Raw genomic sequence first — 14,977 nt, forward strand, 5'->3', positions numbered from 1 at the left:
GGTTATAAAATGGCTGTAAGGATAGTGCCCTCCCTGGGTCACTGGCGAGCAGAATGTGATCATGTCAGAAAATGCTCAGCCTAGGCTGGCGTGTGGCAAGGGCTTGACGGACATGGAGCCTCCCTTTCCTCATAAACCCCCATGCTATGCGTGTGGTCAGGGGTGTGAAGGGACATGAGGCCATAGCTCAGTCAGCAGAGTGCTCACTTTGGAAGCAAGGGCCCTGCGGTTGATCCCAGAACCAGAAGAGTCTGGTTACGGTGGTATACATTGTAATCCCAGCACTCAGTGGGCAGAGATGGATCCCTGGGACTTCCTGGTCAGCCAGCCTGGGCAAACCGATGAGTCTTAGGCCACTGAGAGACCCTTGCTCAAAATTAAAAATAAGAAATAGCCTATGATGTCTGAGAAATGCCAAAGAGACCTTGTCCTCTGACCCACGTGTGTGCACTCGGGCATGTACACACACACACACACACACACACACACACACACACACACACACACACAGCCTGCCGCTGCCACCTAAATACTCATTAAGAATGTGACATGGAAACCCATTCTTGTGACTTAGCCAGAGCCCAGTTCTGGGCATCATCTAATCCCAGTGTCATAAATCAACTCCAGCCCCATCCTGATCCTGACCTGCTGCACCAGGCACCGGGCACCAGGCGCTGGACAGGACATGCCTGCCCAGCACAGGCACTGGGCACCGGGCACATCTACCCAGCACAGGCACAGGGCACCAGGCATGTCTACCCAGCACAGGCCTCTCTTTATCCCCCATAGCTGTCTTGAGATGCCCCGTTACAGGAGCTCTACCCAGTGGGAGATAGGAATGTGAAGACCAGTTCAGAGGCTGAGTCAGTCTCCCTCCAGAACTTACTGGCCAAAGGACAGGAGACAATGGCAAGGATATTTTTTGGGTTTTGGGTTTTGGGTTTTGGGTTTGGGTTTGGGTTTGGGTTTGGGGTAGTTGGTTTGGGTTTTGGCTTTTAGGGTTGCCACTTTTGTTTTGAGACAGGGGTCTCTCCATGTACTTCTGATCTGTTCTGGAACTGGCTCTGTAGACCAGGCTGGCCTTGAACTTGCAGAGATCCACTTGCCTCTGCCTCCTGAGCGCTGGGATAGAAGTCGTGCTACACCACAGGCTCAGGTAGTTTGTTGAAACAACCTAAAGGGAAGGTGGGAAGATGGCTCAGTCAGTGGAGAGGTTGCCATAGCAACATGAGGACCTGAATGTAGGCCTCTAGCACCCGTGTTTGCTGGCCCAGCAGTGAGTGTCTAGAAGCCTAGCAATGGGCAGGCAGAGACAAGAGAGTCCCTGATGCTAGTCAGGAAGCTCCAGGTTCAGTTCAAGATGATGTCTCAAAAAACCAAATGGGGAGTGATTGAGAAAGACATTTGGTGTTAACCCCTGGTCTTCACGTGTACACACACACACACACACACACACACACACACACACACACGAAATAATCTGAAAATATTTATTATGTTTTGGTCTTCACGTGTACACACACACACATGAGATAATCTGAAAATATTTATTATGTTTTGATGCTCAGAACCATGCCAGGGAGCAAGCACATGGACCCACACCAATGACCTTAATCACAAGGCCTGCCAGGTTCGTCAGCTAGGTTCCAAATGTGTCAGGCCTCCCAGGCCTGGAGATGGAGGGACTTCCCAGTTGGTGTCTGACAATTCTATTTTCAGACAGAAATGTGTTATCCAGAGGGGTCTGTCTTACTTTGTCAGCATCACTGAGCCAGAGAAGACAGACACCAGACGTTCCAACGCAGCCCAGCTCCTGTCTTCCCCAGCTTTGTGACCGTGAGAAACTCGTTGAAGCTTCTCTGGGTCTCTGTTTGCTTACCTGCAAAACAGGGATAGCGATGATGAAGGCCTTTTGCCTTAGGTTTCCTGTGGGGCAGAAAGGAAGCTCCCAGTGATGGGTCCAAACACCTCATCGTCTGTTCTGTCAGCAGCAGGGTTACATTGTGTTATTGTATCTGAATGTGAAGGTTGGGAACTGTGGAGAACTCCTGAGATTTTCCAAAAGCACCTGAGACCAGAGGAAAGGAACTCTTCCGACCAGGTCTACACTGATTCTGCTGTGGCCCTGGGCAGGTTCCTGGCCTTCTCTGAGCAGCAGGACCAGTTTGTCACTTCTGGGTTAAGGGACTGGGCTCTATAGAAGTTTCGTTTAATGCTAAGGCTTTTTTAGTGGGCTTATCTGTGGTGCTTACCTGTAGGTGGGACTTAGAATGTGACATGCCACCCCACTGTGCTTGGTCCTCACCTGAATGCCACCCCAGCCTCACTGTCTGGTACGTGACCTCGCCTCTCCGTGCCTTGGCTTCGTCAGCTCTGGCATGAGTTAGCGGTTGTTCTGCATCAGAGGGCTCTGTAGGAAGAGTCAATTAATTTCCTCACATCAAAAGCTTGGGACAGTGCCTGCTACGCAGCAGGTCTCAGTGACCCTTAGCTGATACAAGGCTGGATTTCATAGCTCTGTGGCCAGAGCTGTGGCCAATGTCTAACTCTTGCCAAGCGCTTCCTGATGCAAATCCAGGGGCTACCCCATCTGACTCTCATTTCGTCCTTGTGGGGAGTCAGCAGGGCTTGTTCACTAAGTCACATAGCTGTTCAAAGCACCCCAGTTTAACCACCATGTCTAGCCTGTGTGGTTTTTGTTGTTGTTGGATTTTTTTTATTGCTGTTGTTGTTGTTGTTGTTGTTGTTGTTGTTGTTGTTTTAGTTATTTGGAGATAAGGTCTCACTTTGTAGCTCTGGCTGTCCTCACCATGTAGATCAGGCTGGACTCAACCTCACAGAGATCTGCCTGGCTCTGTCTCTCTGGTGCTTGAATTAATGGTGCGTGCCACCACCACCTAGCTTGTGTGTTATTTTCTCAAAATCCCAGATTCCCCTCCCTTCCCAGTTTTGACTAGGAAAAGCTCTTGGAGTGGGCTGAGGGTAGAGTACACACTTGTAGGCAGGTAAATTGCTCATACATGTGCACATGAGGACAGACAAGGACACTGATCCTGCTCTATCACTGCCTACCTTATTCCCTTGAAACAGGGCCTCTCACTGAACCAGGAGCTAAGCTGATGGCCAGCAAGCGTCGTGGTACAGTGCTTGCCCCAGCATGTGTGGGGCCCTGAGTTCCACTGGTGTAGGGGGGCGGTAGAGAGAACACTCTCCCATGGGAGATCAGATGCCTTCAGGCTGCTCAATTGGTGGCTCCACGCTGAGAACAATGCTAGTATCTTGCTCTTCTTGAGCTATTTTTGCAGCCAGCATGGGGTCTGACCTTGACTGACATGGAAACGCCATCTCGACTTCACACCTCCCACTCTAGAAAGTGAGCGTTGGCCCAGTGACTATGTCATGGTGTGGGATGCCATTGTGTCTAATCAGATGACAAAGTCCGTGGCAGGGACAAAGCCATCATTTAGACTGCTCAGAATTTCAACGTCCAAGGAAAAGGAGAAAGCACCGAGCTGTGACTCAGAGTCTCCTCTTGAGCTCTCGGTGTTGAATTCAACCAGACAACCAAAATGATTGCAGGAGTCAAATGCTGCGATAATCAGTGAAGATAAGGAGCCTACTCACTTTACAAGGAAAGCAGTTATTAAGAATGGGTGCACGTTCAGAAATCAGTAGGCTATGCACTTGAATGTCAGAAAGGGGCTCTCCTCTAAGTACATAAGAAAAATACCTCTTTGGGAGCTGGCAAGATGGCTGAGCATGCAGAGGTACTTGTGGCCAAGCCTAACAGCCTGAGTTCAATCCCTGAGACCCACGAGGTGGAAGCAGAGAACTGATTGCCACCAGTTGCCTTCTGGTCTCCACTTATATGCATATACATAAACATATATGCATACATACAGTAAAGATATAATGAAAACTTTAAAAAGTAACAAGAATAAATTAATAAAATAAATAAATAAGAGAAAAATAAAAAAAAGAAATATAAAGCACAAGATTCAGAGAAAAAGGAATCATCATATACTATGGAGGGGAATGTAAATGATTGCATACATTAAGGAAATCAGGAAAGAGTAATTTTATTATATATATAATATATATAATACATACATATGTAATAATTTTTTAAAAACATGACACTAGGAAACATCTCCAAAATTACAATGTGTATATACTAAGGAATAAAAGACATAATTTAAAAGAAAAAAATAAAAATAAAAAGTAAAGATAGCTGGGCACGGTGGTGCATGCCTTTAATCTCAGCATTCAAGAGCAGAGGCAGGCAGATCCCTATAAGTTCGAGTCGAGCCTTGTCTACGAAGTGAGTCCAGGACAGGCAAGGCTACACAGAAACCCTGTCTCAAAAAACAGAAAGAAAGAAAGAGAAAAAGAAAAGAAAAGGGAAAATAACATTTATTTCATTTTTAAAAGAAACAAAGAGGTCCTGGAGAGATGGCTCGGTGGTTAAGAGCACTGGCTGCTCTTCCAGAGGACCCAGGTTCAATTCCCAGCCACCGCACTGGCTGCTCTTCCAGAGGACCCAGGTTCAATTCCCAGCCACCGCACTGGCTGCTCACAACCTGCTGTAACTCCAGCTCTAGGAGGTCTGTCACCATCTTCTGACCTGCACTGCCACTGCACACATGTAATTCACAGACCACATGCAGGCAACACACACACACACACACACACACACACACACAACCCACACAAATAAATAAATAAATAACAAAGCCTTTTTAAAAGAAAGGAATGAAACTCCCACCTTTTCCAGTCAAAACATTTTTCTGCAAGCGCTTAAGTGGTAGTAGAAACTGCTAGGGGGTCAGAGCCCCTAATGTGTGTGGTGTGCGCACAACTTCTCTGATGTACCAGCTGCATGCATTTGAGCCCCGCAGGACTCAGGGGCCCTAATGATTTGTTGCCATTCTATTCCGTCATACTCAACTAAGCCTGCTGACCCTACCAGAAGCTGGCAGTGCCAAGTCTCATCCGTGGCACTAACCTGGGAACCTTATTAGAGTCTTTAGTAAAATACATTAATAATTATGAACATTTCATTCACTTACTTACTTGAGACAGCGTCTCACTAGGTAGCCCTGGCTGGCTTCGAACGCATAGACATTTTCTGACACTTCCGGTTTGTTCTCTTATTCTACAAGTTCCTACCTGGGTGGTGACTGGCCTGTACTCCGCCTTGCATGTTGTCATTTAGCCTGTGTTCGTTCTGTGTCACTCTGGCTTTTATACGTGAAGCAACGTAGTTAGTAGTTCCTGGAACAATTGGTTCTGTTGGAGAAATATGTCCTGGGGCCTGGGCGATGTCCCTGTGGGCAAAGTGTATTGTGCAAACATGAGGCTCAGAGTTGGATTCTCAGTGTGATAAAAGACAGCATGAGCCCACAGCCCTGGTGCTTGGGGTGGGCATTGGGAGGAGACGGGCAGGTCCTTAAGACTCACCAGCCAGCTAGTGTTAACTGCATCAGTGAGCTGCAGGTTCCCGGAGAGACCCTGACTCAAAAAACAAGATGAAGAGCAGTTGAGGGAGACACCTGGTGTTCGCCGCTGGCCTCCACGCGTGCACTCATGGGCACACGCTCTTGAACACATGTGTACTCGTGCCCAAAAAAAGACACCTGCCCTGAACACCACTCGGGCCCAAGGAAAACTGCCCAAGGCAGAGAGCTGGGAAAGGATGGCCCAGCAGAGGTGGACCCTGCACCTCTTCCCTCAGCTTCCAGCTGCATCCCAGTCCATGTCTGTGGTGAGGAAGTGTACCACTACTCCAAGGCACATGGCTGGTCCCCACTAGAATGCTTCACTCGGGCCTTCTGTTGAGAAGCCAGTCTCCTGCTTGAACTGATGGAAAGGTCACTAATGAAGGGTCAAAGTCTAGCACTGCCTCTGTGTAGGAAGAAATGGTTATGATAACAGCAACAAACATCCTGGTGACAGTAAGCCAGTCCCCTTGGCCCAGTCATCTCTTGCAGGCTTCCAAACACACCCCCCCTCCCCGCGATCCCCAGCCCAAGCCCGGGGTCTTTGCTGGCTAAAAAAATGTTCAGACGTAAGTTGTAGAGGGTCACAGGCTCTGTGAGTGCCTCTGTCCTTGAGGGAGGGAGATTTTGCTGCTGTAACAGAGAGTCCCCGAATCCCCATGGCTTGTAGCACCCAGGGCTTGTTTCTTGTTCTCTGCACCCACTGAAGATGGCCGTAGGTCTCATCCACATTGTCCCTGGCTCTAGGCAGATAGATGAGGGCTTGTCTGCCATGCTGTCGGTCTCAAATTAGAGCAAAGGACCTGTCAGTCTCCTGCACTGGCTTTTAAAGTTTCTGCCAAAAATGACAGCATCACTCCATCCCATCCTCCCCCTCCCCCTCCTCAGCCCTACCCCACCCCACCCTTCACCCACCTCCACCCCCAGACCCCCACCCCCACCCTCATGTTTCCGTGAAGAAGTCTGGTCAGCAGCTGGCAGCCCAGGGATGCATACATTACTACGCCCTCCAAGTCAACCAAGCACGGATCATGAAATATTTATATAAAGATACAAAGTGTAATGTAACTCGGGCTGGCCTGGACTTAGATATAATAGCCAAGGCTGTTCAAGCTTCTGAGCCTCCTGCCTGCTCCGCATCCTCAGTACGGGGGATTCAGGCCTACTCTGCCATGCCTAGCCTAAAATAATTATATTTTTTAAAAAAAAAGTTCTGAACTGAATTGTTTTATTTTCCTTGTCATTGTACCCAAACAGAATGAATACAATGACACATGCATGCTATATTGTATGACATATATGAAGTCTAAACATCTTTAAAGCATTCGAGAAGATACCCAGAAGCTACATGCAAATGTATGCAGATTTACGGGACCTGAGGCCCTGTGGATTGTGGTGTCCCATAGAATCAGCCCCCACCGATACTCAGGGGCAACTGTAGAAGCTCATAGTTTAGAGTCTGACACCAGACCTCCTCACTCAGTCACCACTCAATTTCAACCTGCTGGGTTCATGTTCCATCTCGTCATAGAAGCCCTGCACCCATGGCAGGCAGACCCTTATCATTGGTTTCTGGTTCTCTGCAGGGAAGCAGCTGAGAAGAGCTGCTTTCCACACAAGGGCCTTCCAGGAGAAACGTGTGTTGAAGTGAGCTGGCACTAGTGAGAAGATAAAAGCTCGCCAGCTCCTTGGTGCCTGAGGCAAATCCATTTCTTGGTTCCGCCCATGAGGAAGGATATGGGTACATTGGCTGAGCGTGGGGTCGGGGTGGGGGAATTTCCACCCACAGTTATGCAGACTCCAGGGGGGCCAGTGCTTGTCCAGTTGCAGTATGCTTGTTAGCTAAACAGCCAACGCACAGATAAGCTTCATCGTCACAAAGCAGTTTGTCATTATGCTAATGAGATGGTGCATCGAATAAAGGGGCTTGCAAGGCTGATGACCCAAGTTCTAACACTGAGACCTACGTGGTGGTGGGAGAGAGCCAACTCCAGATGCTGCTCTCAAACCTATACATGCGCACACAAACGACAAATTAATGTAGTAAAAAAAATGTCTCTTTTAAAAAATATGTATTATTGTCCTCATTATGTAGAAGTCTAAGGCTCAGACCTATATCGTATGGCAGCAATGGCCACTGTTACTTCCAAGGATGTGCGCTGATATGAAGTTGTAAGCTTCCTCCTCTCTCTCCCTCTCTCTCCCTCTCTCTCTCTCTTCCTTTCTCTCTCTCTCTCCCTCTCTCTCTCTCTCTCTCTCTCCCTCTCTCTCCCTCTCTCTCTCTCTTCCTTTCTCTCTCTCTCTCCCTCTCTCTCTCTCTCTCTCTCTCTCTCTCTCTCTCTCTCTGTCTCTCTCTGTCTCTGTCTCTCTCTCTCTGTCTCTCTTTCTGTCTCTCTCTTACACACACACACAGAGAGAGAGAGAGAAATAACCACTATCACCTCTTTTGGGGGGCGGAGAGTGTTTTCTGTGTAACCACCCTGGCTCTCTTGGAACCTGCTCTGTAAACCAAGCTGACCTCAAACTCAGAGATCCACCTACCTCTGCCTCCCAAGTGCTGCTGGGATTAAAGGCACACGCGCCACCGAGTCTGGCTGTACCACTATTATCTCTTAAAGCATCCGGACTGTGAGACAGCAATCAACTGCTTCTTGGCAAAAGTATGGGAAGTGTACAGTGTGGAGGTTGGTGTAGAGGAAGCGCTCACTAAATATTAACTGTCTCTCATCTTCGTTTATGGTCGTTCCCCGTTCAGTTGTCCAAATTCCAGCTTCAGTCCAGAGTTCTCCAGCAGTGGCCTCTCCACCCACGCTCCACCTCTCTTCTTCTTTCTGATCACCTGAAAACAGCCAAGGGCTAAAGGTCCGTCAGAAAGCCCGAGCATCTTGACTCTGAGCACTAGCCCAGCCGTTCTCAGAGGAGCTGGTGATGGCTGTTCTGTCGATGGTGCACTCACCTAGCATTCTCAGAGCCCAGGGCTCCATGCCTATACCACGGAAGCTGGGCATGGCGGTGCATGCCTGTAATTCCAGCCCTGGGAAAATGGAGGCAGGAGGATCGGAAAGTCCAGGTCATCCTCAGCTACATGGAGAATTCATGGCCTGCCTGAGCCTTGAGACCCTTTCTCAGAGAACTCAAGAACAAATTATGAAAACCCCCAACTGTAGCTGGTCGTGGTGGCGCACGCCTTTAATCCCAGCCCTCAGGAGGCAGAAGCAGGTGTGCCTCTATGAGTTCGAGGCCAGCCTGGTCTACAAAACTAGTCCAGGATAGCCAGGGCTACACAGAGAAACCCTGTCTCAAAAAACAAAAACAAACAAAACAAAACAAAAACAAACCCCAACCGTTCTCACTGCAAATGCCCCTCTTACCTTTGACTGGGTCTGTAGCATCTGTGTTTTGAGCCTGGACCAATTCAGCTGTTGCCACAAGGCCACCATCTCCTATACAGATGTTTCTCTAACCATACAGATGTTTCTCTATGTTTTAAGTAATTGCTCTGGAAAAGATGGGTTTCCCAAAACCCTCAGGGGAGGTAGAATCTGCTGGCAAGATGGGTGTACTTTCTGTATTCCTTCTGGGTCCATCTGTTCTGTGAAAGATATTCTTCACTTCTCTGCTATTGATGCTATTATTGTTATTATTATTATTATTATTATTATTATTATTATTATTATTATCTTTTCATTATTTAAATTGCACCCATTAGGATGGATCTGCTAGGTAAGTAGTGTGCTCCGTTTACTGAGATTTCCCCCTCGCCACTGATGGGCCCGTTAATCTCTGGTTTAGGGGCTGGTGAGGTGGGAGGTCTCAAGGGATTCTGGCCCATAGCTAGCTATAGACCAGTCTCTTCTCTCCAGGACGGCAGAGGCATCCCGGAAGAAAAAAGAAAAACGGAGGAAGTGGAAGCGCTATCTCCTGATAGGCCTGGCCACGGTTGGAGGCGGGACAGTGATTGGTGAGGCCCCTATGGTCAGTGTATCAGTGGGGAGGTGGCCCCAGCATGTGACAGGCACCCAGTAGTAAAGACATTCATTAGCATTGATAGAAGCTGCCCCTGCATGGCCTATAATCCCTGCCCTCAGTAGACCAAGGCGGAAGGGTCAGAAGTTCAAGGTCATCCCTTGCTGCCTACTGAGTCTGAGGCCACCCTCAGCTACTTGAGACAGTCTCTAAAAGTAAAATATAAAAACTAACTTAAGGGCATTGCTGAGAGCTACATAGAAGGCAGTGGAGACGGGCAGGGGTGGCACACGCCTTTAATCCCAGCACTCGGGAGGCAGAGGCAAGCGGATCACTGTGAGTTCGAGGCCAGCCTGGTCTACAAAGCAAAGAGAGACCCTGTCTCCAAAAAAACAAAAACAAAAACAAAAAACATAGAAGGCAGTGGATAGCTCCTGGAAAAAGGAGCCCATTAAGCCACGTCCTGACTGAGCTCTTACCCTGCAGGCGTGACTGGGGGGCTAGCTGCCCCCCTTGTGGCTGCGGGAGCTGCGACAATCATTGGCAGTGCTGGGGCAGCAGCACTGGGCTCGGTGGCTGGCATAGCTGTTATGACCTCACTGTTCGGTGCAGCTGGAGCCGGCCTGACAGGTAAGGTTAAAAAAGAACAGGGAATAGGAAAGGATCTTTATCCATCATGACTCAGCCGAAAGGATACCCCAGATGGCTTCTGGGGGTGGGGGTGGGGAGAGATGAGGAAATGTGGCTTGGTCGCTTCTGAGTGCCAGCAAAGCCACACTTGGAGCAGACCTCAGAACTTTCTGGACTTTTCGTCAGCACAGCCAGGATCAGGACAGACTTTGACAAACTAGCTTTTCCATGTGCAATCCCTGGATGCCTGCTTGCTGAGAAAGAGCCCAGGCAAGGCTGCCACCATTACCCAGGAAGTACCCAGGCACCATCCCTTGGAGGCATGAAGTTTCCTTGAGTCCTTGCCTCGCTCTCCAACCTCACCTGTGCCGGTGGCCCCAGTCACACGCAAGCACGTGGAACGCTGCCAGTAATCACAGTCAGCATCGCCTGTAGTAAGGGTTAAGGCCCAGCAGGAAATACAAGGAGAGAGACACCAGTGGATACAGGACGGGGGAATGATTCGGAACCTGAGTTCTGACCCTTGTCTGTGGCTCTGGTGGCCTTGGGCAGTGTCTTCCTGTCCTCTAATCAGGGACAACAGTGTTACCTGTCTTAAGGAGTTCACAGATGACATGCATTTGTCCAGGAGCAGAGCACATTGGCAGTGCTCAATGACAAGTAAACGCAGTTGCAGCCAGACATGGTGGCGCACGCCTTTAATCCCAGCACTCGGGAGGCAGAGGCAGGTGGATCACTGTGAGTTGGAAGCCAGCCTGGTCTACAAAGTGAGTCTAGGGACAGCCAAGGCTACACAGAGAAACCCTGTCTGGTGCACCATATTTGACCACGTCCCCTGGATGGGGAGGCCTGGTGGCACTCAGAGGAAGGGTAGCAGGTTACCAAGAAGAGACTTGATACCCTATGAGCATATACAGGGGGAGGAGGTTCCCCCTCGGTCACAGTCATAGGGGAGGGGGGTAAGGGGAAAATGGGAGGGAGGGAGGAATGGGAGGATACAAGGGATGGGATAACCATTGAGATGTAATATGAATAAATTAATAAAGTATATTGAAAAAAAAAAAGGAAACGCAATTGCTCGTTTCTATGTCCTTAGGATACAAGATGAAGAAGCGAGTCGGGGCCATTGAGGAGTTCATGTTCCTGCCTCTGACAGAAGGCAGACAGCTACACATCACCATTGCCATCACTGGCTGGCTCGGATCCGGCAGATACCGTGAGGACCGGGGTGGAGAGGGACTCAGATGAGAACCAGTTCTGCCACTGTTAGTTAGAGCCTGGTCTAGTTGTTTCTATGTGTTTCTAGGGTGTGGGTATGGGAGGCTCATTTCACAGAGGGGGAATAGACCAAGAGAGGAGAGATGACCATCTTCTATCCATCTACCTGTGTATCCAGCTATTCATTATCCAGATAAGAATTCACCCATCCATCCATCCTTCCATCTATCCATCCAACCATCCATCAACCATCCATCCATATATCCAGCCATCCAATCATCCATCTTTCCTTCCTTCCATCCATCCAACTATCATTGATTCTCTCATATACCCACCAATCCTTTCACCTTTCCATCATCCATCCAACCATCTATCCAACCATCCATCCATCCATCCATCCATCCACCATCCATGTAGCCAGCCAGCCAACCAGTAATCTTTATCGACTTCCTATCTTCATCCACCTATCATCCATAACCCATCATCATTCAGTCACCCAACTGTATTTTAAGTGTCAGCCTTACCATGCCCCACAGCAAGCCAAGCCCCCCACAGTCGGTGGTAGGCAACACAAGCATTTTCTGTGTCCTTGTAGAATGCACAAGATAGCAGAGAGACCGAGGGACAAGAGCTTGGAGGCCATGGGGAGACAGGTGTATTTGATCTGTTAGAAGGGCCATGGAAGATACATTGGGCTGGAACCCCCAGGGCCAGGGGAAAAGAGTAAGGAGCTGGTTCAAGAGAGGGGCTATCTAAGCTCCTGTGCTGGGTATATGTCCTGCCACAGGCAGAAACAGGTAGGACCAGATCAGGTACCATACTGAGCTCTGAAGATGGAGGACCATAGGGAAGGGAGGATGGAACAGGTGTGCCTTGGTCTCTGTGGCAATGCTGCCTCCTCGTCCTCATTCAGGGTGGTTTCCCATTTCTGTGTCCTAGGTGAGGAGGATATGGAGGCTGAGAACAATGGGATGGTCCTGCCTCTTCCTATCCCAGACCTCCAACTTCCAGATTATTTCCCAGTTGGTGTTTCTGGAGTCTAGGTGATGCCAACACTGGGCCTCCCTGCCAGTCCCCCCTGTGTGTCGACAGATTGACACTGAAATGCCTCCTGGCGAGGGAAAGGAATCTTTCACCTTGGAGTAATCCAAACACTTACCTGATATCTTCCTAGATGAGCAAAGTGAGGTTCAAGGTCAGCTGGTGATGTTCCCAAGGTCACCTAGCTCTTAAAGAGGGCAGAAGGTGGGAACCAGAAGCGATCTCTGAACAGATTTACAGGGCAGCAGGGTGCTCAATCTGCCATGCTGACTGCAGCTGACTGATGGCCCGGTGAACCCTCAAGAGCAAGCACCTCGGCACTGTCTATCTGACTCAGTGTCCGGGGCATCCTCTGCCACAGCCAATAAAGGATGCTACCTACACCGACACCTGTCTGTGCTCTCTTCAGGCACATTCAGCGCCCCGTGGACCGCCTTAGCCCGCAGCCAGGAGCAGTACTGCCTGGCCTGGGAAGCTAAGTACCTGATGGAGCTGGGCAATGCCCTGGAGACCATCCTCAGTGGCCTGGCAAATATGGTGGCTCAGGAGGCTCTCAAGTACACTGTGCTCTCTGGTAAGCACCCCATCCCTGACCAGCCATGCTATGACACAGTGGCACCAAATACTTGCATGTCTGTGGCCCAGGGGAGCCCCGCTCTATGCTAGAGACAAAGGATGCAGATCAAACATAGGGCCTTGTGCAGGCCAAGCAAGGATTCCACAGGTTAGCACATCTCCAGCCCTGCATTCGCTTTTTTTTTTTTTTCCATTTTTATTTTGGATGGAAAAGAGAAAAAAAATCAGTTTTATTATGTATTTGGAGACAAGGCATATGGCTGTAGTAATCTCAATCTTAAAGCAGAATGTTTTTATTACTATTATTTAAAACAATTTTTAAATGTAAATATACTTTGATCATATTCTTCCCCTCCCCCAAGTTTGTGTTTACTTTTTATCTCAAGGCAGGATTTCATTAAGTTGCCCAGGCTGACCTTGAACTCACGCAGTAGCATAGGGCCGACCTTAAACTTGCCATTCTCCTGCTTCAGTTTCCTCTGTGAAAAGTTTGTGACTTTTGTGCAAAGACATAAGGCAAAAGCGAACCATATAATGAATCCACTGGCAACTCCTGCATGTCAGGTCACCCCCAAACTCGTGGCATAATAACACTTTAGTCTACTAGCCCAGAAAAGGCAAGGCTGGAGCTGGTTTGTCTTAACTGGGCCTGTCCATGGCTCTGTGGGCCAGTCAACTGTCCCCTGACTCAGGCCAGCCTACCTGAGGCAACTTGAAGAGTTTGTCTCTGTCCCATGTGTCTCTCCTCTTGAAGACACCAAGCTGGCTCATCCCAGTGGGAGAAATACAGCAGAGGTGGTCTCACACCAAGGCCAGCTCAAGCCCCACAGCTACTGTCTCTTTGGCCTAAACAGGTCACCCGAGTTAGGCAGGGGAGTGGATCTGCTGGATGAGTGAATGGATGGGGCCGTCTTTGGACTCTCACAATGACTTGTTCTTGGGCAAGAGATAGAGTTTATGCATCAGAAATGTTTGTTTCAAGTCTCCCCCTTTGCCAGTTAGAGTCAGTCACTAGGAAACCTTTCAGACCCCTGGCTATACAGGCTCCACCTGCATTTACTACAGCATCCATCAGCCACACTACCCTGGCAAGGCTCCCCTAATTCACCTCTGGGCTCCTGTCTTCCTCAGGTATTGTGGCTGCCCTAACCTGGCCGGCCTCCCTCCTCAGTGTCGCCAATGTCATTGACAATCCCTGGGGAGTGTGTCTCCATCGGTCCGCAGAGGTCGGCAAGCACCTGGCACACATCCTCCTCTCACGGCAGCAGGTACCCAAGAGTGAGGGAGGGGGGAGGGGCAGACTGGGGACGTTTGTATACTGATGCATACACCATGTATACTGATGTACATGTGTGTACATGTATACACGCACATATACAGGTACACATATACAAACATACATATGCACATATATATATGAACACATACACACGTGCACAAACACCTACACACACATGTACACACATACACAAACATACACACAAAAATGCACACAGACACACTTATATACACTTTCAAGGATGAAGTTTATTTTTGATGGCGATGCCTAGAGCAACTGTCAGGCACTCTGATAGTGTGTACTATGGGCGAGAGGCTTCTTGCCTTGAGCAGGAAGTCAAGGCTACACCATTATTTCCTGGGTGTAGCCTTGACTTCTTGCTCCAAGATGACAGTATTTGAGCTCCAGGAGGCCAAGAAAGGAAGACCTGAGGAGCACAAGCTGGTGCCACACAGCCGCTCGGTTGCCTTCTCCTTGGCCAGAGACTAGTTGCACGCTCACACCTCACTGCCCAGAAAAGATCTTTATTCTGAAAAGGCATGCAGCCCGCTGAAATTCAATTACTGTGGACAAAGGGGAGTGTAGATGCCGAGAGACCCAGCAGTTCCTGCCACCGTGGGAATGTTGCCTGGGAAACCACTAACTCCAGCCAACCCCTGTATCTTTCCCTCCCAAAATGCAAAGGAAAACTAGAGTAGCTCTTTGGCACATCTGGTGGGAAGGCAAAGACCGAAGAGGCATTGTCAGTCTAGGTGTCAATGACCAAGGA

The 14,977-nt window shown here is 49.1% G+C and overlaps 1 protein-coding gene and 1 long non-coding RNA gene across 4 annotated transcripts in view; one reads left to right on the top strand and one right to left on the bottom strand.

The window, feature by feature from the left end:
• The window catches only part of TMCO4 (transmembrane and coiled-coil domains 4), a 79,377-nt gene that overhangs the window by 33,527 nt on the left and 30,873 nt on the right, over positions 1–14,977 (top strand). For both annotated transcript variants that reach the window (XM_084787959.1, XM_084787958.1), the window contains 5 exons: positions 9,362–9,459; positions 9,951–10,094; positions 11,191–11,310; positions 12,763–12,927; positions 14,061–14,197. In XM_084787959.1, the coding sequence (XP_084644085.1) occupies positions 9,362–9,459; positions 9,951–10,094; positions 11,191–11,310; positions 12,763–12,927; positions 14,061–14,197 (664 nt within the window). The remainder of the gene's footprint in view (positions 1–9,361; positions 9,460–9,950; positions 10,095–11,190; positions 11,311–12,762; positions 12,928–14,060; positions 14,198–14,977) is intronic.
• On the bottom strand, positions 888–8,476 carry LOC311600862. 2 transcript variants are annotated; one of them, XR_014780384.1, is made up of 4 exons: positions 8,040–8,476; positions 5,170–5,327; positions 2,306–2,408; positions 888–1,879 (listed from the first exon to the last, which is right to left on the bottom strand). It is a non-coding gene; the product is annotated as an uncharacterized lncRNA (long non-coding RNA). The 2 variants fall into 2 exon arrangements; XR_014780385.1 differs by lacking the exon at positions 888–1,879 and having other exon boundaries at positions 2,301–2,408.

The sequence above is a fragment of the Acomys minous genome (assembly GCF_964271855.1).
Source record: "Acomys minous genome assembly, chromosome: 6".
Lineage (NCBI taxonomy): Eukaryota > Metazoa > Chordata > Mammalia > Rodentia > Muridae > Acomys > Acomys minous.